The following is a 26,540-nucleotide window of genomic DNA, read 5'->3' as shown; positions in this document are numbered from 1 at the left end:
GATTGCACTTGTTTGTGAGAGGAGTGACTATGGTCTGTGCTTTTTTCGTTAATTAAAATGGATGAAAGATATAATGTGTTGTCTCGCCCCCTAGACTACGTGAACGAAAATTGAGACAATTGAAAACACAAGGACAAAAGTGAACTTCAACCAAACTAGAGGAGTTTGACCCAAAATTAAAAAAAAAACAAACTAGAGGACCAAAAGTGATTTGGTCTTAAATTCTTGGGTACATTTAGAAACTAAAAAGTAAAAAGAAATAAGCAAGTAAAACGCTCGGACCTTCCTCAGACACAGAATTCACGGGAAAAACAAGGGAAAACTTTCCTGTTGAATCCATCTTCCCCCAAACCCACGATGAAGTTCGAAAGGTTCCTGTCAATCCCAATCTTAATGGTGTTTCTGTTAATTGGTGTTGTGTGTTACATCACGGTTTTCATCTTCATCGACGATTGGGCTGGATTGAAGAGCTCCGCTGGTTCTCTGAACGCTCTGGTTTTCATTTTCTTGGCATCTCTCTGCCTCTTCTCCTTTTTTTGCTGTGTTCTCACCGACCCAGGTCATGTTCCTGCTTCCTACGTCCCTGATGTTGAAGATAGTTCGGTCTCCGATCAAGAATCTAAGAAAAGTGTGAGCTTTTTGGAGCGCTTTTTTGGTATTTTCTGTTTGGTTGGTGAGAAAATTGAGGGAAAGATGATGAATTGAATTTTTGGTTTTAATGCTTTATGTTTGGATGTTGAGTAGAATGCAAGTTTTGAGTGGTGTGTTAATGGGTTGTTGAGAATGTATCTAATTAGTAATGTTATAGATTTGATGAATGATTCTGATGCTCGTTTCGACTAAGGGTTAGTTAGATTAACTGTTGTTTGTGAAATTTGGAACAATTTCGATGCTCATTTGAGTGGATTCATTGTATAGCAAGTCAAATAATAAGTTTTTGAATCTTGGCAAATGGCAATACAGATTAGTAGTTATTCTCACCCCATTGGCTCTTACATCTGTTTCTTGTGTGATTTATCGGGTTTAGGCCCTAAAACAGTGAGAATTGAGAAATTTTATGAGTTACTCATTTGTTGTTTGCTGATAGCAGCATCAACAAATTAGTCAGCATACATGCTTAAAGCTTGGTTGTTTAGGGAGTATGCATAGAAAATACGAGAGTTGGACTGCTGAGTTGATTGCATTGCTTGTTGAAGGAGATCTTTCGAGCGTGAGTCAGTTCTTTTACCTGTTTCATCAAGGTGGATATTTGTTAGTATAGTAGAGATAGAGATGTCATATGATTAGGTTACCAGTGAGATGAAACTGAAAGTAAAGCTTATACAATTGCAACCATAGGAATATGGACACAGGACATAGTGACACAAGATAAAAGCAAAGCGCTCTCTCTCTCTCTTTCTCTCTCTCTTCCCCCTGCAACCCACTTTCAATGAATTTCTGAAGAGTTCATGTCATCAAGTATGTTATTGCGGTGCATCTAGCCGCACATTAGTAATGCTGATTTCTTCTCTCTGTAGCTAATTTTGAAACTTTGGATCCTTGATCTCTGACAGGGGCACTGTGACAAGTGTTCTACATACAAGCCTCCCAGGGCTCATCATTGTCGGGTCTGCCGAAGGTGTGTTTTAAGAATGGTAGGTTGAATTACATTGTCATTTCCATGTTATATTAATCATGATTCTTTTGCACACATTATATTTTTCCGTTTATATTTTTCATGCCAAAATTGGGTGCAGGATCATCACTGCCTGTGGATCAATAACTGTGTTGGTTATTGGAACTACAAGGCATTTTTGATGCTTGTTTTATATGCAACACTAGGATGCTTGTACTCTACAGTTAAGTTTGTCTGGTTCTTCCTTTTACATGCTATGAACTTTATCATATAATAATAAGCCGCCTCAAATTCTGACTGAAGGATTTCAACATGTTTAGGTGATCATTATAAAGTGTGCATCTCAAAAGGACTTAGAATTCAGTGGACGTGTTAGCCACAAGGTTTTTTATGTGAGTTAGTGCACTTTTGGTTTTTTCCTTTGGTGCTGAGGACGTTTATCTGTTTCTGATTTCTTGATTTGGAGTAAATTCCTACGTACTTAAGTTACATCAAGAACCTAGTTAAGCCTCTTCTGTGTTTATGCACACTTAATGAGTTAGATGCAGATATAGTGCTTTCTACTACAACGGATGTTTTATGGCTCAAATTTCAACTGCACAGAAATTTGGAGGACTAGTTGCTTAGTGTAACAGTCATATAAATGAGTCCGTTTTAGTAATTGATACCACGTACCGAAAAATAACTTGCATTAGACCAATAATATATTCTATCAGTTATGAAATGTTAAGGCAACGAACCATAAAGTTTTAAATCAACAGGAATTTTGAATTGAATTTGGAACTTAGGATAGATTACAAATAGTGCTACTGAGAAGGTTAATTAGCCGATCGATTTATTGTGGGCGAGTGTCCTTTACAACAGATTTTCATCTTTATAACAACTTGAGCTTGGTCAACTACTTAGAAAGTTAAAGATTTATTACTCTAATTTAGTTGAATTTTTAATGAAGTTCTATTGCAGTTCAAAGTGATTTGAACTTAAAAGCCTTTGTTGCATCACCAATCATCTTCACTGGTTATTCAGGTTGTGTCTGGAATAGTGATGGCTTCCTTGAGCTTAATGCTTGGAACTCTTTTAGGTTGGCATTTCTACCTCATCGCCCATAATATGACAACTATAGAGGTAACTGTGACATTTCGTAATTGGAACTGGAGCTATTTTTTCCTTCTCTGAATAATTGACACAGAGCTAACATGGATCTCTTACCAGTATTATGCAGGAATAAGGGCAGCATGGTTGGCTAAGAAATCTGGGCAGAGTTACAGACATCCGTACAATCTTAGTATCTACACAAACATCACTTCGGTCTCTATCTATCCCACTCTTTCTGTGCCACCTCTACGTGTGTATTTTGTATCTTCGTATATTTGTTATTAAAATCTGTGAGAAAGTTAACATTGCAAGTCATTTTTCTTTTGATCAGGTCTTGGGTCCAAATGTGCTGAAATGGTTATGTCCTACATCAGTAGGGCATCTAAAAGATGGACTTATCTTCCCTACTCCGCGTGATAGTTCATGAGTTTTCTGCCGCTGCCCAAATTCAGATTCAATGGCCCAAATTCATGCATGTACAGCAGAACACAAAGAACGTGAAGCATGTTCGCTGTAGTCATCTCTTAATATGAAAACAAACTAGGAAAAGGGCAACCCAATGGAAGAAGCAACTGGATAGGTTATGAGCTTCATTAGATGCATAAGAAGGTACCAAGACTTTCATAAAAGGATAGAGATCGGCACTGTAGATTGGATATTTTATTCAAATACAAACTGGGGAATACTACCAGAATAGAAACAAAGTTAGTAATTTCACGTCTAAAGATCATTTTTGTATATATTCTTTATGGGATGTGGTTTTTACATACCATTTTTAACTTCTCGCACACTTTTTTTTTATTTCTAGCCATCGGATGGATTAAATCAAAAGGAAACAACAAACATGGCTGAACAATGGTATATGAGACGTAAAAAAGACCGTGAGTGTTGCGTGTTTATCATTTCTTTTCTTTTTTTCAAATAGCTTGGGTTGTGCCATTTTTTTGGAGCCATTTTTTGTTTAAATGATCAATAATATATAATCCGTGATGCCATGCTCAGTGTTTGGCTTATATCTATCAATTTGAAAATGAGATGTCACAATTTCACCACGATGTGTTATGTAAAGAGGGACATGAGATGGTTCCAATGGTTAATATTTACAAATAATATCAAACATTACCAAGTTCTGGAAAAGTGATTAAGTTAACGTGAGTTGTTGGAGATCGAAAAAGAGGACAGAATTATTTGCGGTGCTCAGGTCAAACTGCAACAACAAATACTTTTAAAGAACTAAACAAAAGAATATAGGATTTCGACTGTAGATGTGAATCTGAAGCAAATCATGGAAGTTGCATGATACATTATTTTCATAGGAGAGAAGGCTGCAGGGACCGACGCAGAAAATTTGAAGTAGATAAAGCAATTTTTTATTATACAAGTGAAAGGACATAGGTGATAGAGGAATCGAATTTGGGGCTTCTTTTAATAAACAATATTAAAAAATTTAGGATTTCAAATGCGGAAGTAAGTGTTCTTAACCACTTGCAAGTCTCATACTACTAGTCATGATATCGTGACATCTCATTTTCAAATTGATAGATATAAATTAAGGCTTCGGTTATCACAAATTAAATGTTATTGGGGAAATTATGATTCCATTTCATAATGAAAATATTATTACAATTGTGTTTATCTACAAGATATTGATTGTAACATCCCATATTGACCAACGGAGAGGAGGTGATGTGCCTTATATGTATATGCCCACCTCCATATAGCACGAGGCCTTTTGGGAGCTCACTGGCTTCGGGTTCCATCAAAACTCCGAAGTTAGCGAGTTTGGGCGAGAGCATTCCCAGGATGGATGACCCACTAGAAAGTTCTCGTGTAAGTTCCTAGAAACAACACCGTGAGGGCATGGCCAGGTCCAAAGCGGAAAATATCGTGCTACGGCAAAGCTAGGATTGAGATGTGACAGAATGGTATCAGAGCCATTCTGCCGTGTTGAGTGAGTGTGCCGACGAGGATATTGGACCCCTAAGGAGGTGGATTGTAACATCCCACATCGACCAACGGAGAGGGGGTGATGTGCCTTATATGTACATGCCTACCTCCATATAACACGAGGTCTTTTGGAAGCTCACTGGATTTGGGTTTCATCGGAACTCCAAAGTTCAGCGAGTTTGGGTGAGAGCATTCCCAGGATGGGTGACCAACTGGGAAGTTCTCGTGCGAGTTTCTAGAAACAAAACGATGAGGACATGGCTGAGGCCCAAAGTGAACAATATCATGCTACGACAAAGCTAGGACTGGGATGTGACATTGATACTTTTGTAATGACAACCCATTCAAATAACCAAAACTAAAATAGCAACCTCTTAACAAGTTAACAAATACAAGCCTTTTCTTTACAATATTGCCCTTAATATTCCGCCTCAACCTAAACTGAGGTAACTGAGGTGAAAAGAAGAAATCTTGACTTGACCAATGACTTAGTGCATATATCAGCAATTTAGTCTTATGTGTAGGCAAAATGAACAGACACTTTTTGGACAAAACTTTCTCTCTAATGTAGTGGTAATCGATTTTTCCACATGTTTGTTATGGCATGGAAGATTGGATTTTTGGCCAAGGATATGGCAAAGATGTTGTCACACCACATCTTTGGAGGACAAGGAAGAATTAACCCAACATCAACCAATAATTTGCAAATCCAAGTAATTTCAACTGCAGTGTTGGCAAGTGATTTGTACTTAGCCTCAGTGGAAGATCTTGCCACTGTTGGTTGTTTCTTGATACTTCAGCTAATGACAGAGTCTCTCAAAAAAATACAAAAGCCACAAGAAGATCTTCTGTCTATATGGCAGCCTGTCCAATCTGCATCTAAGAATGCATTGATACTAAGTGATTTTGAACATTTTGGAAAACGGAGACCAAGGTTAATATTACCTTTGAGATACCTAAGGATTCTCTTGATTGTTTGAAGATTTGATTCTCTTGAACTTTGCATGAATTGACACACAGATTAACTGCAAATGATAAGTTTGGTTTGGACCAAGTTGGCTCTAATACCATATTGAGAAATTATGATTCATTTCATAATGAAAATAATATTACACTTGTGTATATATAAAAGATATTAATACCCTTGTAATGACAACTCATCTAACTAACCAAAACTAACAAACCTAAAATAACAAACTCTTAACAAGTTCTTAACAAACATTAAGTCTTGTCCTTTACAATATTACACTTAGTAAATACTATATGTTACGAGATAATTAAGAACTATATTATGTTGAATGCTACACAACTAGAGGCAAATAGTGGATAGAGCATCCTTTTCTTTTTGGAGGCAGATTCTCTGCCCTCCCATTTTCTGTGCCTTCTTGTTTGTGTGATCACGGTTAAGTCACGTCAACATTTTATATTACTATTTTTTTTTTGTCTTATTATCTCTATAAAAAAATATATATAAAATGTTGACGTGGCTTAACCGTGACCACACAAAACAGGAGGGCACGGGAAGTGGGAAGACAGAGAATCTGCCTCCCTTCTTTTTTTTTTATCCACCACTAGCTCCAAGTTGTTCAGTATTCAACTATATTATGTAATCCGTGATGCCATGGCTTAATTTATATCTATTATTATTTTATTTTATTTATTTATGTTTTTTTGTTGAATCAGATGCTTTTTGGAACTTCATAAAACAGAAAAAGGCCTCAGAAACATTAGCACTGCTAACTATAAAATACAAAGGCTTCCAAGAAAGAAAACATCAAGCTAGATTGTGTGCACTAATGATATGGGCCTCGGCAAAAAATCTTCCGGGTAAAAACCAATTGAGACAAAACTTCGGACAAAGACAAATAGAGTAGTACCTCAAGTGTTTGAAGTACAATGCATCGCCTCCATTATTGCAACACCCATCATATAAAGCACCACCATTATTTTCGTACGACATCTTCCATCTTTTCTCCCAATATAATGTTTGAAAATGAGATGCCGTGATATCATGACGATTAATAATGTGGACATGAGATGGTTGATGAAACATAGCCAAGTTTTCTGGAGAAGTGCTTAAGTTAACGCGAGTTGTGGGAGATCGGGATCGACTTCAGAACCTCGCAAGGAGAGAATTAGAATGTCAACATTGCCCAGGTTTGTGGTGCTCAAGTCGAACTACAACGACAAATATTTGTGATTCGATATTGATGCAGATGAGAAGCTGAAGCGAGTCATGCCAGCTGCAAGGTATATCAATTTCACAGGAGAGGAAGCATGGAGCGATTACACAAAATTTGAAGTGGAGAAGGCAAAGAGTAATGGGAATGAAGGACTAGTGCACATTAGATGCTGCTGCAACAACAAATACTGGGTGATGCCTGCTTGTGGTTATACTCAGATTGTTGCTGGTGCTGATGAACCAGACGAAGACAAATCCAGGTTCTCGTGTACCTTGCTTGAACCTATCTACGCATATGACGATAGCCTCCCGGTTCATGATGCCAGAAGTACTAATTATATAGGACTCCGATTCCGCCATGTCCACAGTGGAAAGTACGTAGCATTGGTGCAAAACAATCCGAATGACAAATACTGGGGTTTCATATACTCGTATCGGGAATCACCTAGCCAGAAGTTTATGGATGTGTTCATGGTCATCGACTGGGAATCATTGGGGCCAGTCAAGTTACTTCCCAAGCATGTGGCGTTCAAAGGCCGTAATGGCAACTACCTCAGTGCCCGCTTGATCGACCAACAACCACATCTGCTGCAGTTCGAATCCAATGACATTGAAGATCCATCTGTGGGAAACGAGGTCTTCACCAACGCTGATGGAACTGTCCACATAAAGTCCAATTCCTCGGGGAAATTCTGGAGACTTTCCAAGGACGACTGGATATGTGCCGACTCAGATGACTTCACCGACAATGATTCCGATACCTTGTTTTGGCCGATCAAAGTAGGTGACAATGTCATTGCTCTCCGCAGCATGCGCAACAATAATTTCTGCAAGAGATTTACCATCAGCACAATTACTAGCAGTCTCAATGCAAATGCCCCCACTATTGACAAAGAGGCGTACCTTGAGGTGGAAGAGGTTCTCCCCTTATGGAGGGATATCAGTGGTATTTCTCTTCGCCTCTATCGTGCAAGGATCTACAACCAACACATTGTTGAAATGGTCGTGGGAGAGGTCATTAACCGTACCAAAGAATCTTACCCTGTAGAGGTGAAGCCTTCGTATACACAAACAACGAGAAGTAATTGGAAGTACTCTAGCGTCTCGTCAATTTTGAAGTTGCCTGATGTCAAAAGCAGTACCAATACCGCAATTCCAATAATTGCAGACGATAACAAGGTGAAGATTGGATTTACTGGAACAGCTCAATTTGGAGTAACTGAGACAGTCACAAGTAGTCAAAAGGAGGTTGTGTATAAAGTTGTTCTGCAAGCAATGACTAGGGTTAAGGTGAAGTATGTAGCAGCCGAGGCTTCATTTGATGTTCCCTTCTCCTACACCCAGCGCGATACTCTTATGAGCGGGGAAACAATTACTAGCAACATAGACGATGGTGTTTATACTGGTGTCAATGCCTTCGATTTCAAGTTCGACAACACAGAAGAAAAGCTTTGATATTCCATTAGTACTACTGTACCAGAAATTTATGTGTGTATCTTCGTTTATGTTTTATGTGATTGTCATTTTGCAGTAGTCTGTTAATTTCCAAAAAAATCGACGAAAAAGAAATAAATCAAGAACATAAACTTTTGCATGCGATTTTGTTTTACTTTAATTGCTTGGTTTTTTTTTACAGTGCTGATAATATTGAATCAGTATTGTCTTTGAGTTTGGAATAGTCTTTGGATTTATTTCCTCTCTAACAATGTCTTTTCATCCAACTTGTGATGATATATGTTATTAAAAATCAAATCCTTCATGAGCGTGTGTTCCACTTTCTCTCACTCAAAATGATCTTTATTTATAAAGATTTTGACAAATGAAATACTAGAAAACTGAAGTTCATCACAAAGTAGTTCATTCTCAAACCTGGGATGGTGGATAATGAGATAAATGTTTTAGTTGCCGGGAATACGGCTCACCGGTACATTCAGTGTCGTAATACAAATGATTGCAATTTTTTTTTAAGTATCTAATGACTTAGATTAGAATACTTTATGTACTGGGTTGTGTTCTCAGCACATTGAAAATTCTCTCCTATACTGACGTCTCGATTGTATTAACAATTTATTATTAAGCCTCTAGTTTTCTAGCATTATCATGCATCAAGAAGAAAAGCCAATCAGTGAAGTTTCTTGTGACTCTGGTGATTGATTTTATGATTAAGTTAAGGAGACAACTATAATGCCAATAAAGAAGACTTCTAGCATTATCATGCATCGAGAAAAAAAGCCAATCAGTGAAGTATTTTGTGACTGTGATTGATTTTATGATTAAGTTAAGGAGACAACTATAGTGCCAATAAAGAAGACTTCTAGCATTATCATGCATCGAGAAGAAAAGCCAATCAGTGAAGTTTCATGTGACTTTGGTGATTGATTTTATGATTAAGTTAAGGAGACAACTATAGTGCCAATAAAGAAGACGATCATTATTACAAAATATGTCACATCCCGACCGGCTTCGCAGTAGCACGATATTGTCCGTTTTGGATTTACCATTTCCTTACAGTTTTGTTTCTGGGAACTCATGAGCAACTTCCCAATGGGTCACCCATCCTGGGATTGCTCTCGCCCGAACTTGCTTAACTTCGGAGTTCCGATGGAATCCGAAGTCAGTGAGTTTCCAAAAGGCCTCGTGTTATAGGAGGTGGGCATGCACCTATAAGGAACATCAACCCCTCTCTGTTGGTCGATGTGGGATGTCACAATCATCCAAGGATTGCTCTCGCCCGAACTCGCTTAACTTCAGAGTTCCGATGGAACTCAAAGCCAATGAGCTCCCAAAAGGTCTCGTGTTATAGGAGGTGAGCATGTACATATAAGGCACATTACCCCATCTCCATTGGTCGATGTAGGATGTTACAATCCACCCCCTTAGGGGCCCAAAACGGACAATATAGTGCTACGGCGGAGTCGATACTGAGATGTAATATAACGGTATTAGAGCCACTATGTCGTTCTGTGCAAGTGTTCCGACAAAGATGTTGGGCCCTTAAGGGGGGTGGATTGTGACATCTCACATCGACCAACGGAGAAGGGGTGATGTGCCTTATATGTACATGCCCACCTCCTATAGCACGAGGCCTTTTAGGAACTCACTAGCTTTGGATTCCATCAAAACTCCGAAGTTAAGTGAGTTCGGGCGAGAGCAATCCTAGGATGGGTGACCCATCAGGAAGTTGCTCATGAGTTCCCAGAAACAAAACCGTGAGGGAATGGTGAGCCCAAAGTAAACAATATTGTGCTACGGCGAGCCGATCTGGGATGTGACAAAAAACACTTTGCGCGACGAAATAAGATTTTTTGCTCAAAGTAAGATTTCGTCGGTCAAAACCTTGCGTGACCAAATTTTTGTCACACATGGTTCGTCATACAAAGCTCGTGAAGATAGGGTGTGCGCGACGAAAATTAATCTTCTTTGCGCGACGAAGATTGTTTTAATTTAATTTGATTGTATGGCTTTACCCATAATATACAAAAAATAGTGATCAAATTAAAATTGAAATATTCAAAATAAAATTACAAGATTTTTTTAATTTACTTTAATTTAAATTGACATATTCAAAATAAAATTACATATGAAAAATAGTGATCAAATTATCCATAATATATATTTTATTAAAAATGTACATTTAAATTAACAAATTACAATAATAAAATCATAATACAAGTCTATTGTGGTGGTGGTGGCGGGGGATGTGGTCCGATAGCATCATAATCCTCAACTCCTCAACTTTCACCCTCAAAGTCCCGACGATTCCCTACAAAAAAAAAAATGGTCAAATAACTAAATAAGAACAACTTAAAATAATACCAAATTAAAAATGGGCATAACCTACCCTAAAATCGGCATACCCCAAACTCCACCCCTTACCCTATACTAGACCCCAAACACCACCCCTCACTCTATACCAGACCCCAAACCCCACCTAAACCCAAAATTAAAAGTAGTCTATGTTCCAAACAAACACTGGACTATACTAAGTGTTAGTCTAATCTAGTCTAGTGAGACTTAAAGAAGCCAAACAAATGGGCCCTAAATGTCTAGGCTGGAACTGCCGGATCTTGGCCTTTTTGTTATGGCCAAAGATGAACTGTTGTTGGTGGGCTGCGATGCGAGTGATGACATTCTCGTGTTTCTCCTTTGCCATGTCTAAGTTTGTGGCATCTTCTTTCTATTATGTTTGATGCTTGGTAATAGAGTGCTAATGCTTGGCAGTAGAGTTTTGATACTTGGCACGATGACATTGGAAGGAATGATTGCTTCTGAACCAAATGCCAAAGAGGAAAAAGTATCACCAGTTGATCGTTGTTTAGTTGTGTGATACTCCTATAGACATCCGAGAAGTTCTTCTGGCCTGGCCATTTTCCCTTCTTGTCGGATAGGGATTTCTTGAGGCAGTCAAGAATAGTCTTGTTGGATACTTCGGTCTGCCCATTGCCTTGGAGATACCTCGGCGTGGACATGTGCTACTTGATGTCATATTTCTAAAAAAACTTCGGCCAAATCTTTGCCTACGAAGGCAGGCCGTTATCTGTGACGATGGATTGAGGGATGCCAAATCGGAAAATGATGTTCCTCCATATGAAGCGCTCTATGTCCATTTGAGTTGTGGTTGTCATGGGCTCTGCTTCCACCTACTTGGTGAAGTAGTTAGTTGCCACGTTCACCATGCCTCTACCCCCAGTAGCGGACGACATTAGCCCTACCACGTTGATTGCCCTCTGCATTAATGGCCAAAGACTCGTCTGCGAGTGTAGTTCATTGATAGGTAGTGCTGGTACTGACTTGTAGCGTTGACAGCGGCGCACTTTTATACTAACTCTTTAGCGTCTTGATGCATAGTAGGCTCGTAATAGCCTGCATTAAGAACCTTATGTGCTAAGGATCGGCCTTCGGAGTGATTTCCACAAACACCTTCGTGGATTGATCTTAGAATCTTTAGGTTGTCGAGAGGCACTAGGCAACGGAGATGTGGTCCAATGTAGGATCTTCGGACGAAAATGTCGTTCCACATATAGTAGTGTGCTGCCTTTGTTTGGAGCTTTCTAGACTCCAATCTTTCCATGGAGATTGAACCATTGACCAAGCAGCCTATAATAAAATCTTGCCAGTTTGGAGTTGTACTAACATGTGACATATCGGCTATTGGCTCTAACTCTATGCTTGACTTGTTTAGATACATCATAGGAATAGAGCGTTTGAGTTGGTTGTTGAGGGCGGAGCATAGGTCGGTTAGCACGTCTGCGTGGACGTTGTCTACCTGCGAAACTTGAGTGAGGATATAAGTCTGAAATGCCTCAAGTTGCTTTTGTATTTTCACTAGGTATTACGTCATCTTCAGATGTTTTGCCGTGTACTCCCCAGTAGTCTGGCTGGTGATTAGCTGGGAATCAGAATGAATTGCAAGCTTTTTCACCGCCAAGTCTTTTGTCATTCAGATGCTTTCTAATAAGGCTTCGTACTTTGCTTCGTTGTTAGATGCTTTAAAGCCTAGAGTGATTGCCTGTTCGAGTATCGAACCGTCTACTGTGACAAAGACCAAGCCTGCTCTTAGGCCCTCATAGTTGGATGCACCGTCGATGTGCAAATGCCAGAAGTCTCCATCAAGTGAAGTAGGTGTGGCTAGCGCGTGTTTGGTTGTCTCCGAGACGTCGTTAGGTCGTTCTATTGCGTCGTCTAGGCTAGGCGTGAAGGCACAGTAGGGAACCATGGAGCTCGGGCCATTTTACACGCAGCAAAAGATGCTCAACTACCAGTATTGAGCCACTCTAGAGTTGAATTATGAAACAAGGGTCGGCAGGGGCCGTATGACGCGTAGCAGGAGATGGCGCTCAACTACCAGTACATGTTGCTCCTATGTAAAATCTTTTGGGGCAACGAGGATGAAACTTGTTTTTGAATGTGTCCTTCTAGTGTTCGTCTGCTCTTGGCGCACCTTTTGGGTTGAGTTGTTACGTTCATTAGAAAACTTTGCATCTGTTTGTGTTTGTGTCTTTATCGTCGTGTGTCTGGATTGGATGGAATAATGTGTCATGAGGATGACTGCGTGCATCTGAAGGTATAATTTGAGCTTTCAAGTAGCAACAACTGTCGCCAAAGTTAGCTTTTGAATTTCTAATAGATAGTTTCCGTATCGATGAGAGTTTTTGAATTGTGGAATACAGGTAGTCGAACCCCCAGCTCTTCTCGTATGAAGGTAGAGCTTATTGTTGCTTCAGATGTGGCTACTTATTTGGTCAGACCTTGAATCTCCTTCAAAGTAGTGAGGGATTTGCTATTCAAGATCGCTTGGATTTGCCTTGAATGTGCATTGGTAAGCCTCGTCCCAAAGTGCATGCTTCTCTGCTAGAGTTAGATATTTTTTCATAATCAATTATCCGAATAACAGGTGGTCTGCTGAGAGTCATTTTTGGAATAATGCACTGGCTATCGAGTCATTATATCCAACTATCTTTACTTTCTCTGCTTTAAACTTCTTCACATAGTCGCGAAGCGATTCCTTTGGGTTCTTTTTGACGTTGAACAAATGATTGGACTTCTTTTTGATCGAACGGTAGGATGAATATTCTTTAGTAAAAACCAAAGAAAGATCATCAAAACTCCGAATAGATTGTGGCGGCAAGGTGTGGAACCAATCTTGCGTCTCGCCTTGTAAAGTTATGGCGAGTATTTTGCACATGAGAGCGTCGTTGTTCCGATAAATGATCGTTGTTCTATGGTAGTGCTTTAGGTGTCTCTCCGGGTCTTCATCTCTTTTAAAAGATGTGAAATGTGGCATGCTAAATTTGCGTGGAGGCTCTACCTGCTCAATCTCGTCCGTGAAGGGTGACCTACTTATGTTGGTCATGTCCCTTTGTAGTGCCTTGTCAATGACCTTGTTGCGTTGGAAATCGCGTAATTGCTCGGTCATGAGCCTCTACTTCTTCCTAGATTTGTCTTTATTGTGGTAGTAGAGTTCTCGGCTGCCTTCGATCATGACTTACTTGTCTAGGCTGCTCTTCCATATGTTCAGCTCGCCTATGCCGCGACTGTGGTGCATGTGGTACATTCCTAGCAGGCGAGTGAATTACTTGTAGGTTGTCGGTTGAACTTGAGCCGGATTGTGTGACTACTTCTCTCCTTACGTCGTGCTGCCTACTTTGATGTGAGGTGGATGATGCTTCTTGTGGGCCTAGTTATGAATGAACACTTCGCCTGGAAGGTTGCTCATGTTGATTATCAGAATGTGGCCCCAACCGTAAATGTATAATCGTCCATGGGCTTAACCGAGAGTGCACACTCCTCCATGTGCTAAGACGGGAGTATACGGTATATTGGGAGCCTAGTCAAGAGTGTACACTGCCCGAACGCTTGGTCTGTGGCTAGTCGAGGGGCTACTTATTGGAAAATTATTATCATTTGTCCTTGTCCTACTTCGGAACACCTCGTTTGGGGCACGTTGCATCTTAGTGTGCTGCAAAAGCTGATTCACCAAGGTCGTTTGCTGTGCAAAGGCACTTGTAACCTCTATGACTTGTCGAGACAAGTGTTGTTCTCCATTTGGGTTGGAAGAGCTTGGACAGAATGCGTCTCCATGAGTAATGGAAGTGTGGTAAACTCCGAGCGTGAGATTTGAGTTGGGAAATGTGAAGTCTGCTAAGAAATGGGGTGAAAATGCCCTCAGTTCAATCGTTGACCCAAAAATTTGGAGCCGGAACGGTTGAACCAGTCTTAAACTGGTTTGAGTTGCTTGGGACACCATGGGAATGAGTTGGGCCATGGAAGTGGGCTGCTCCACGTGCGGCAGGCATGGGAGTTGGGACTAGGCTCGGCTCGGATGCGCGTTGGGCTCGCGTCAGGTCGAGGCTAAGGTCGGCTTACCTTGGGCTTGGGCCCATATGGTTTGGAGCGGCGCAAGGCGCTAGGTTGGTGCAGCTTGGGCCTTGGGTCATGCGCTAAGCTTGGGCTTACTACTCCCCATGAGTTGTGGGCCTGTCAAAGGTGTCCACGATGGTTGCTACCTTGGTGGCCATCGTGGTGGCTACTACGGTGGTGCCCCGTAGGGGTGGTACCACTTCACTCGTCGTCGAGTTGAGCCTCGTAGATCGTCGTGGTCCAAATTCTTGAATGTTGGAATTTTCGTTCATCATGGTTTCTGAATTTCTTGTCATTGTACTTTTCTTTTACGTTTATTCAATGAATTTTTTATACAAAAATTCTAAAAATAAGAACATATGAAAAATCTACGAATGAACAAAAAACTAGAAACCTTGAATGCGAGAGTCTTCTACGAGCGTGTAAATCAAGACTCTCAATGAAAGCACTAATTTGTGGATGCGAATTTCCGCTTCTTCTTCTTGGATGAAAATGCACCTACAAAACAATTAACACATAAGGTCAAGGTCAAAAGCCTCACGCGCTCACGATGAATGGGGGGCTTTGGCCGAAGAACCTTTGATACCAAAGTTAAAATTTAAGAGAGAGAAAGTGTTTAGAGAATTTTAGGAGAACAATGGACTTAGGTTTTGAAAAAAATGAGTGGCTATACATAGGCATGTGGCCGGGCCTATTTGGAGAAATGTGGACCGGCCACTTATGGTGGTTTCTTGGCTCTAATTGTAAGATTGCAATCAATTAGAAAATTAATCAATTAATTAGGAAGTTAATCAATTAATTTTGGTAATTAATCCCAATTTAAAAAGGATAATTGGGAGTTAACTCATGAGTGAATATTTGATGAGGAGTGATGAACGGCTTTAAAAGAATATCATTTTGATCACCTTTGACCTCAATTGAACCGTTATTGTCTGTTGCATGCACGTGGGAGTCTCAGTGTGCTTCAAAGGTAATTTTATCTTTTTCACCTAAAAGTTCACATGTCGTCTTTATATTTTTCTTGATTATTTTTGGCTCCACATTGACTCCAAAATCCATCATAAGGAAGCACCATGCACCATTATTCTCCCAAGACCTCTACGATCCTTTCTCCCAATATAATGTTTGAAAACGAGATGCCGTGATGTCATGACAATTAATTATGTCACCAGGGACATGAGATGGTTTCATTGGTTTTAATTTATAAATTACAAGAAACGTAGCCAAGTACGTGAGTTGTGGGAGATTGAGATCGACTTGAACACCACAATAACAAATATTTACGAGAATTAAAATGTCAACGTTGCCGAGGTTTGTGGTGCTCAAGTCGAACCACAATAACAATTATTTACGATTCAATATTGTTGATGCAGATGAGAATCTGAAGCGAATCATGCCAGCTGCAAGGTATGTTAATTTCACACAAGAGAGGAAGCTTGGAGCGAATACACAAAATTTGAAGTGGAGCAGGCAAAGAGTAATGGGAATGAGGGACTACTACACAGTAGATGCTGCTACAACAATAAATACTGGGTGATGCCTGCTTGTGGTTATACTCAGATTGTTTCTGGTGCTGATGAACGAGACGAGGACAAACCATGTTCTCGTTTACCTTGTTCGAGCCTGTCTACGCATGTGATGCTGGCCTGCCAGAAGTACTATTTCTATAGTACTCCGATTCCGCCATGTCCACAATGGAAAGTACGTAGCATTGGTGCAAAACGATCCGAATGACAGATACTGGGGTTTCATATACACGTATGGGGAATCGCCTAGCCAGAAGTTTGTGGATGTGTTCATAGTCATGGACTGGGAATCGTTGGTGCCAGTCAAGTTACTTCCCAAGCATGTGGCATTCAAAGGCCGTAATGGCCACTACCTCAGTGCCCGCTTGATCGACCAACAACCACATCTGCTGTATTTCGAATCCAATGACATTGAAGATCCATCTGTGGGGAACGAGGTCTTTACCAACGCTGATGGAACTGTCCGCATGAAGTCCAAATATTCATCGGGGAAATTCTGGAGACTTTCCAAGGACGACTGGATATGTGCCGACTCAGATGACTGCACCAACAATGATTCCCACACCTTGTTTTAGCCGATCAAAGTAGGCGACAATGTCATTGCTCTCCGCAGCATGCGCAACAATAAGTTCCGCAAGAGAAATACCACCAGCACAATTACAAGCAGTCTCAATGCAAATGCCCCCACCATTGACAAAGAGGCGTACCTTGAGGTGGAAGAGGTATTCCCCTTACGGGGGGATAGGTAGGGATGGCAACGGTTCGGTTTGCGAACAGAAATGTTATCCTCATAATCACGAAAATTAATCATATCTATAACCGTAAATTAACCATCGGGTATAATCCATAACTATACCCACAAGGTAATGGATTCCCCATCGGTTAACGGGTATATCCATCTTCACAAAAATTATATTCGTTCAGTTGGGACATTATAAGTTCGTAGATATTAATTTTGTTATTAAACATTTGATGTATAAAATGATCCAATAAATGAATCATGTTGAGTATAAAAATTGAAACCCGTATAATGTTGGCTTGTCTTTGATATCTCTCATAAGCACTATTGAGTTTGCATTGATTTTGATTCAAAATTTTACTTTCCTACAAAATGCAATTTTTGTATTCTAAAGGTAATGGTTCGGAGAATAATGGATATACAAATACATACATATATATATATATATTATATAAATTATATTGTTTACTATTCACGTCAGATTCGGTTACAGATACGGTTTGGGAATCCATATAATTATATCCAAAACCATAACCGAATAATATAAACGGTTTTTCACATATCCAAAAATATACTCAGACTTCTATGTTCAAATCCGTTCCATTCGGGCAGTTATTCACATTTATCGTGTTTAATGGTTAGTATTGCCATCTTTAATCAGTGGCATTTCTCTTCGCCTCTATCGTGCAAGGATCTACAACCAACACACGGTGGAAATGGCCGTGGTGAGGCCGTCCGTACGAAAGAATCTTACCCTGTAGAAGCGAAGCTTTCGTATACACAAACAACGAGAAGTACTCTAGCGTCTCGTCGATTTTGAAGTTTCTTGGTGTCAAGAGCAGTACCAATATCGAAATTCCAATAATTGCAGACGATAACAAGGTAAAGATTGGATTTCCTGGAGCAGTTCAATTTGGAGAAACTGAGACTCTAAGGGAGGTTGTGTATAAAGTTGTTCTGCAAGCAATGACTAGGGTGAAGGTGAAGTATGTAGCGGCCGAGGCTTCATTTGATGTTCCCTTCTCCGACACCCAGCGGGACACTCCTATGAGCGGGGAAATACTTAGCAGCAACATCGACGATGGCGTTTATACCGGTGTCAATACCTTCGATTTCAAGTGTCACAGCACAGAAGAAAAGCTTTGATATTCCATTAGTGCTACTGCTACAGTACTACTGTACCGGAAATTTATGTGTTTATCTTTCGTTTATGTTTTATGTGATTGTCTTTTCAGTTGTTTGTTAATTTCCAATAAATCGATGAAAAAGAAATAAATCAAGAACATAGACTTTTCCGTGCGATTTTGTATTACTTTAATTGCTGGGATTTTCTTTCCAGCAATATTATCTGAGTTCGTAATAGACTCGGGATTTATTTCCTCTGTACTGATGTCTTTTCATCCAACTATATATGGATTGGAAGGTATCGACAGCCTGTATTAAAAAATTTCTTATAGACAAGATCTTCCAGCTTCCATACTCTAATATATTCTCAGAATTCGATCAAAAAAAATTATATTCTCATAATTTCCGAATTGTGCCAAAAATTTTACGATGCTGATGAGTATAGAATACTCCAAATTTTTTAACAAGCCTGACGTGTTTGTATTTTTAACAAATATATAACCTGATTAAAAGCTTGAAGTCTTGCAAATGGTACTTGCTACGTTTAAGAAAATCAGAATGGTAGAAGAGCCCGGAGCTGTAGAAGCTCCCCAGATAAGGAACCAGTACGTGCGCTGGCGGCCCAACTACAAAATTCGAAAGTAACAATGATTTACACGTGGAGCACATAATGTATGCATGCCTTGGTAATGATAAAAGTTATTAAAAAGATAAAAGATAAAAAGACTTTTTCAGAGTGTGGTTTTTCATGAAAATTTTGTTACCTTATATTTTTTACATAATATTTTATAATATTAATATAAATTGTACCAAAAACATAAAATAGTAAAAAGTTTATAAAAAATCTTAAGTTAAATCGGATAAATGATCCATGTGGTTATAAGGTATTTGGAAGATAATTCATATTTTAAAAAAACTCGAATTTAAATGTTTTGGTGTACTCCGTTAGCAAATTTACTTCAAAATGTGATTTTTCTAATACATTGATCTGCTTCATCCCAACCCTCCACCCTTTGATCATGTACCCCATCCTCGTCTTTCCCTCCACCGCTACCTTTATCTCCTTACTCTTCAACTACGCCGCCAGCCTCCGCCCCACCGTCTAATCCACCACTTTGTTCCTCACCCTCATATCCATCTTGAAATTCGTCGTGTTCCGGTGCCTATGCGTGAACCCTTTGAGCAGCTTTGAACCCAACGCCAAGCCTACATCGTTCTCATCCCCGAGGATCGCGTACATCTCGATCCCCTCGCGGTAGAAGATGTCGAGTTTCAGGTTGGGGTTCCTCACCTCGACACTGGTGACAGCCTGGACGTTGAGGTGGGTCCCGTCGGGTTTGGAGACGGGTTCAAATTTGGGGATTTGGAAGAAGAGGAGGTAGAAGATGCCGCCGGCGAGGGCGGCGAGGATGATGACAATGAGGAGGAAGGCGCAGAAGACGCAGCAGCATATGCAGTAGCAGCTACTCCCCCGGCTGGGCTTTGGGCGGAAGTAAGGGGGGATGTTGGGCTTTGGGCTTGGCGGACTGGGTACGGGCCGGCCCGGTTGGATTACCCTGTATTTGTTCTAGGTAATTTTGCAAAAAAAAAAAAACAAAAAAAACAAAAACTAAAACAAAAACAAAACAAAACAGAGACCCAAATGGGATTAGATTGAAATTTGTTTGAATAATAAATAAATTATTAATTAATATAAAAAATGTGATTGAGTTCAAGAAATTGGATTGATTTGGGTAGTTAATTTAATTGTGCAGAGTAGGAAGAAGGGGTCAGAACATTTTTGAAAAAAAGGATGAAAATTGCAATTTTTGGAATCTGAATTCTGATAAATTTGAAACGTGGACTGAATTTCTGGGAAAAGAAGAAATGGGTAGTGTAATTTGGAGGAAAAAGATGAAGAATGGAGGAAGAAGGGAAGGGGAAGGATTGAATCTCAGGAAATCAGATCACCAAGACAGAGTCGTTCAATTTTTTAGAAGTAGGAGAGAGAGAGAGAGAGAGAGAGTTAATAGATAGTTAACAGAAAAATCACTTTACTATGTATTAATAGGTAGTTAACGGAAAAATCATTTTTGAACTAAATTTACTAACAGAGTACATCACAGAAGTTTAAATTCGAGTTTTTTTAGCACATAAACCATCTTCTGAATACTTTATGATCATAGGAATCATTTATCCGATTTGTTTTGAAAGAATCTTTTTAACATTTATTTATTAAAAATCAAATCCTTCATGAGTGTGTTTTTCCACCTTTCTCTCACTCAAAATGCTCTTCATCGAAAATTTGACTAAAGAATACTGTAAAGTTGAAGATGATCACAAAGTAGTCCATGCATATCCTTAAAGCTGGGATGGTGCATAATGACGCCTCTGATGCATTAACAATTTATTATTAAGCCTTAGGCCTTCTGGCATATTATCATGCATCGTGAAGAAAACCCAATCAGTGATGTTTCTTGTGACTTTTCGGGTCCGAGCTGCTAACAAGCCGATTGCCAAGATATATATGGCTTATGGGTTGGGACATTAGGGTTTTGTTGTTTCCTGAGTCTTTGGGGAATGATTCTTTGATTAAATTAAGGAGAGAACTACAGTGCCAATCAGGATCAGTGGACTAAAGAAAACGATGCATAATGAATGAAGAGATTTTTTCGAGTATTCAAAATGTATTTCAAGTGTTATAATACAAGTGGAGCAAATAATAATTTTTTATTTGTACCTTCACTTATGTTATAATACATGGAGTACTCTCTTGAATACTAATCACTTTAAAATTTTTATCCAATTAATGGGGCTAGAAAAAAAGATAAGTCTGTCGAGATTTGTGGGTCATGAGGTTTAGATGGAAGGAATCTGACGAGGATGCTTTTCCTAATCATAAAGCCATATATACAGTAATTAATGATCTCATTTTAGATCGTGGGTATTTATATTACCAAGAATGGGAAAACTCTAATTCCAATTTCTCCTACTCATTCATAAATGTATATATAATAAAAATATAAGAAAACTTATTGGAGAAGGGGAAACTCGGGACCTCAGACACAAAGTTGAATGAGATAAATCTTTGGGGTTTAATTGTAAGGTAATGCTAAGGAAACTAAATTTGTAAATAAAAATGCATATTCTTTTTTAGATTTCAACCAAATTAAACTCAAAAACTTGGATGGGTTTGGGTTTGGGAACATTACATTGTAAAACCAGCTAGCAAATAATTCTTGATTTTGCCTGGCCTTGGATCAATAAAACCAGTCAGGCTTCACAGCCAACTCAACTGCCAATACTCAATAGTCCTAATTCAGAGAAATGGACAAAACCAAAAGACCATATTTTATATTTCTATTGTTTAAAATACTAAGTAATCTAATCTTAACCTTTTTGTTTTTAACAAATGATACATCCCACTAATTTAAATTACTGGAACACAAAGGATTCAAAACCGAAGCATAATGAGTTGAAAAACTTAAAAAAAAAAAAAAAAAAAAAAAAAAAAACTTATCCACCATGCCGTCACGTCCACCCCTTGCCTAAACTTAAATTAAATAATGCAGTATGTTTGAAGTGTTTGATAAGTTTCCATCACGGTGTTGTAAAAAATAGCTAGTTGCATATGCAATTTGGATTTGTACGGATTGGAGCCTGTCAATGTCATGCATTAGGACGTGGTTTGATGACCACTGCTACCATGCACCTGGCAGTAACTTATTGAGAGGAAGTGGCTCGATTGAAGTATTCTGTTCTTTTTCTTAAAGGCAAAACAATCTTTTATTTCTATTGAGAGATTCAATTAACTTTAGATCAAGATTCTAGTGTTTTTTAATCAATGGGGAATCCCGGATTTGATTTAGGATATGATCCAACTTTGGATGATAAATATTATTAAATTAAAAGCTAGTTGATCATGATGTTAATTTTTTTTTCTTTCCCCGAAGTTCATGACGTTAATTAGTTTATGAGTTTAATGAATTGTATAAAGGGAGAAATTATTATGTGGAGAGACCATCTATTAAACTATATATAAGAATGAATGTCCAAATTTGAAGGAGACAATGATATATTTACAATAGGGGTGAGAATTTGGACTAAATCAAACCATGGACATGCCATAATAGTTTGGTTTTAAAAGTAGAATATTACTTACAAATGAAAAGATTTATCATCAAACAATAATACTCAGCAAAGAGAGGTAAATTAGGATTAAATATTGAATATAGGTTTTAAAGAAAAGGCTAAATAGCCAAAATGGTCTTTGAGATTTGCATAACTCATTACTTTAGTCCCTGAGATTGAAAATCAATAGAAATGGTCCATGAGATTGTTCACCATCCATCATTTTGATCATTCCGTTAAAAACTCTTTGGGCAATTTCCAAAGCTTTGTAACTCAATTGTTTCTTAACCAAATTCGACCCATAATATATCAAAATGAAGATAGAAAAGTGTAGAACAAGAATATACCTATTTGGAAACCCAATGGTTGCCGGAGATGGCCGGAAATTAGCCTCAAAGGTGACTGGTCTGTGAGAAAACTGAAAAACTCGCCAAAAACTGGGTAAATTTCAAACGTTCATAACTTCTTCAATACTCAACAAAATCGAGTGATTCAAAAACAAAAATCATATTTCTCGACGAGATAAAGAGAATGGTACCTTTATTGATGGCTAACTAGCCATGGTTAGACCGGACAATGGCTCAAAAGTGGCTAACCATTTTCGAGTTAGCCACTTTCGAGCCGTTTTCCGACCAAACCACGGCGAGTTAGCCATTGAGAAAGATACCATTCTCTTCGTCTCGTTGAGAAGTATGATTTTTGTTTTTGAATCACTTGATTTTGTTGATTATTGAAGAAGTTATGAACGTTTAAGGTTTACCCGGTTTCTGGCGAGTTTTCCAGTTTTTTGGCGGACCAGTCACATTTGAGGATATTTTCCAACCATCTCTGGCAACCATTGGACTTCCAAATAGGTATAATCTTGTTTTACACTTTCCTATCTTCATTTTGATATATTATGGGTCAAATTTGGTTAAGAAACAATTGAGTTATAAAGCTTTGAAAATTGCCCAAAAAGTTTTTAACCGAATGACCAAAATGATGGATAGTGGACAATCTCAGAGACCAAAGTGATGAGTTATACAAATCTCAATGACCATTTTGACTATTTAACCTAAAGAAAAATACCAATTTTAAGGAAAACTACCAAGTCCGAACTATATATTTAGATTATGCCCAATTTGTCGGCCAAGACATTTTCAGCATTGGAAGAAATATATTTTTCCCTATCGCAGGTCACCGCCGTCAGTGCCGGAAATTGGCATCAAACACCATCATTTGTGCTAAAAAAGTTTTCCTGTCGCCGAAAACATTTTCAAGTTCAACAGTGACATAAAAAAATAGGAATAGGTGCAACTTTTTTATCTTAAATCATGTAAATTTTTCTTCACATTACACACACAACAAAATTAAAGAATTAATGAGAAAATTCATCACTTTACACGTATTTTTTGAAAGTCATCATTGTATAGTGACCTTTACATCGAAAATTTTGATCCGTCCATTGATGGGACAATTAATCGGTCCATCACTGGAAAAAAAATTGATTGGTCGGAAAATATTTTAGGATTGAATCAACATGTTTAGTAAACAATTCTACATTTACCATTTTGCTTATGCAACTAGCTATATTTTACCAATTCATATAATCCAAATTGCATATGCAACTAGCTATTTTTTACAAAATTGTGTTCAGTTCGGAGTAAGAAATCAAGGTTAGGAGGGGACTTTAAGCCATATGAAAGAAATTTGGTTAAAAATAATATAATAAATGGGAGAAAAATTGAAGGTCCATTAGATTTTTTGTACTAGACTGAAAGGTTATAACCAAAATAGATTAATAAATTCACGAATGTTGTGAACTTTCCTAATTTAAGTGTGATTGTATAAATCTTACATTATATTTGATTTTAGTTATTATTTCCTATATGGACTTGTATTTCTTGGGGATGAAGGATTTCTTCTTCCCTTTTACTACTATAATTAAAGGCACTACATAGGGGGATGTAATATCCTCAACACACAATTCCCTATGATTCTACAAATACATCTCTCCTTTCTCTTTATACCGTTGCCGCCAGCCTTTTTCTTCTTGTCAGATAAAATAGGCTACAACACATTATCAACATGCTCCTACCTTTGCGCTTAGGAATCTGACGAAGCTTTTTCTGCATCAAACCAGTTCATTCATATCATCATGCAATCAGGTTCTTTCAAAACAATGGTTTTTATCTCGATATTTTTGCAGCCTTGATAGCATGAACATTCACCATAATGAATGACCTAACTTTACGCTTTTCGAATTTTAGATTCTACATAAATTGTGTATACATTATATTCATAATTGCTTAATTATGTGAATTTGATATTGCCATGAATTGCATCAAATATATCTACATGCATTAAACTATTAAATTGAATTGAATATGCATATAAAAATTGAATTGCATTGAATTGAAATTTTTTGAAATCGAGAACCCTAGTGGTTCCTCGAACCCGTGACCCCCGACACCATTGGGCTCACACAAGCCCACCATAGACTGTGAAGCACTGGAGCAAAACCCTTGCTCCATATGAGAATATGCCTATTTGGCATCAAAACCTAACCCACAGCGCTGCCCATAGTAAGCCACGATTTCACCGTCGTTAATTCCTGGGAAATCACGCCTACAGTTGTGATTAGGATCTCACCATCATCGAAGACAATGGGTTTTTTTCCTAAAAAATCCAATGAAACCTAAGTTTCCGTCCACGATTTGAGTTCCCAAGTGAACCCACAAGCTTCGTCGTGATTTGACTCCCGAGGAAAGTCGCCTGAAGTGTCATCGACGTCTCTCCCAATTGTGCTCCGACACCCAGCATCGTTCGGGTGTCCCGAATCCCCTCGACTTGAGCCCAAGTGGGCATCGGATCCTCGGCCCGCATCAGCGCCCGTTGGGCTTACTACTGCTATGTGTTATCTCATCCCAGATCCAACAACCCATTCAGTTTTCTGTTGGACCTAGCCCAATGCCGGTACATGGTGTTCCCCCATAACGAGTCACACATGATCACGCCCTCATCTGGGCCATTTGTTTTGGGCTCAACTCTCTTGCAATCTGTTTGCTGCTACTAGGCTTGTAGCCCACTCTGTCATTAAGGCATGATCCACCTAAGCCTATTTTTTGGTTCTGGGCCACACGGCTCCTGTTTACTCAGCCCATCTATGGGCTTTGGTCCAATTTTTCGGCCCCGAGTTTAATTGCCTAATTATTTTAGGCCCAATGAGTTTTATATTTTTTACCGACACTTTAATTTTGGCCCGAAGTCCAAATAATTAATTCAATTGTAATTCTAGACCTGAAGTTATATTTGCATAACTTCTTGTTGCATATTTATGTGTATATATTTGCGTTTGTCTGCAAGAACATATGAACCTGAAGTTCATAATTATTTTGAAACCTGAAGTTTCTATAAACATGCCTTGTTTGAAATCCTAAAGTTTTTCACTTAAAAACGTCACCATGAAAACCTGAAGTTTTTTCATGCGAATTTAACCAATACATGTCTATTAGAACATGAATGTTCTACTTTTATGTGAATGGATTGATTTTTTTTTTTCAACATTGCACTAATCACATCTTGTCCTTTATTTTGTAATAGGAATATGTCGAATTTGAACAAACTTGACTTTACCGCTTTGGAGGTCTCTGGAAAGAACTACCTCAAGTGGATCCAAGATGTGAAGCTCCACCTCACTGCAAAAAATTTGCGTCCCGCCATTGAAGATGAGACGGACAACCCTGTTAGCAAAGCTGAGAAAGCCACCGTTATGATCTTCATCTGAAGACATATTCATAATGCCTTGCAAATTGAATATCTTGCTGAGGAGGATCCACAAGCACTATGGGTCACTTTGGCTGATCGTTTTGATCACCAAAAAGACATCATATTGCCTGAAGCAAGACACGACTGGCAGCATTTGCGCTTCCAAGACTTTAAGTCTGTGAATGAATATAATTTTGAAGTTTGTCAAATCTGATCACTTCTTAAGTTTTGTAATGAAACTTTAACCGAAGAGGATCTCCTAGAGAAGACCTATTCGACATTCTCTGCTCCTAATATTGTCCTGCATTAACAATATAGAGCTCAGAAGTTCACTAAATTCTTGGATTTGATTTTTATTTTACTTCTCGCCGAAAAACAGAACCAGCTATTGATGAAGAATTATCAAGCTTGACTTACTAGGGCAATTGTTGTGCCTAAAGCACACTATAACACAAACCAACGCCCAAAACGCCAAAAGGGACATGGTAGGGGTGGCTAAAAGCCACCCCGTCAAGGTCAACAGAGTCAAGGCCTATCCAATGGATGAAACAAAGCCCAGAAGCACTCTAACCTCGCTCCCAAAGCCCCAAACTT

At 38.8% G+C, this 26,540-nt stretch overlaps 4 protein-coding genes across 5 annotated transcripts; 3 read left to right on the top strand and 1 right to left on the bottom strand.

Moving 5' to 3' along the window:
- The first annotated feature begins 280 nt into the window (after window positions 1-280).
- On the top strand, window positions 281-3,492 carry LOC137720667 (probable protein S-acyltransferase 15). Of its 2 annotated transcripts, XM_068459758.1 has the most exons (7): window positions 281-630; window positions 1,554-1,634; window positions 1,737-1,838; window positions 1,936-2,007; window positions 2,642-2,740; window positions 2,828-2,923; window positions 3,042-3,492. In XM_068459758.1, the coding sequence occupies exons 1-7, from the start codon at window positions 358-360 to the stop codon at window positions 3,135-3,137; spliced, it is 819 nt and encodes a 272-aa protein (XP_068315859.1). In that variant the 5' UTR covers window positions 281-357; the 3' UTR covers window positions 3,138-3,492. The 2 variants fall into 2 exon arrangements, with proteins under 2 accessions (XP_068315859.1, XP_068315860.1); XM_068459759.1 differs by lacking the exon at window positions 1,737-1,838.
- A 3,401-nt stretch (window positions 3,493-6,893) lies between these two features.
- Window positions 6,894-8,294, top strand: LOC137719746 (uncharacterized). Its single transcript, XM_068458776.1, has one exon. The coding sequence runs from the start codon at window positions 6,894-6,896 to the stop codon at window positions 8,292-8,294; it is 1,401 nt and encodes a 466-aa protein (XP_068314877.1).
- Window positions 8,295-15,993: 7,699 nt separating this feature from the next.
- On the top strand, window positions 15,994-18,110 carry LOC137719745 (uncharacterized). The gene is made up of 5 exons (XM_068458775.1): window positions 15,994-16,106; window positions 16,353-16,686; window positions 16,801-16,947; window positions 17,626-17,758; window positions 17,836-18,110. Exons 1-5 carry the CDS (start codon window positions 15,994-15,996, stop codon window positions 18,108-18,110), a joined length of 1,002 nt encoding a protein of 333 aa, XP_068314876.1.
- Window positions 18,111-18,642: 532 nt separating this feature from the next.
- On the bottom strand, window positions 18,643-25,971 carry LOC137719744 (uncharacterized). Its single transcript, XM_068458774.1, is given in 3 exon segments — window positions 18,643-18,715; window positions 19,031-19,645; window positions 25,805-25,971. Coding segments are annotated over 3 exon segments (855 nt in total).
- Window positions 25,972-26,540: the final 569 nt, after the last annotated feature.

This window comes from Pyrus communis, chromosome 16 (assembly GCF_963583255.1).
Source record: "Pyrus communis chromosome 16, drPyrComm1.1, whole genome shotgun sequence".
Taxonomy (NCBI): domain Eukaryota; kingdom Viridiplantae; phylum Streptophyta; class Magnoliopsida; order Rosales; family Rosaceae; genus Pyrus; species Pyrus communis.
The sequence above is the reverse complement of the archived record's forward strand: the minus strand, read 5'-3'. Positions and strand labels throughout refer to the sequence as shown.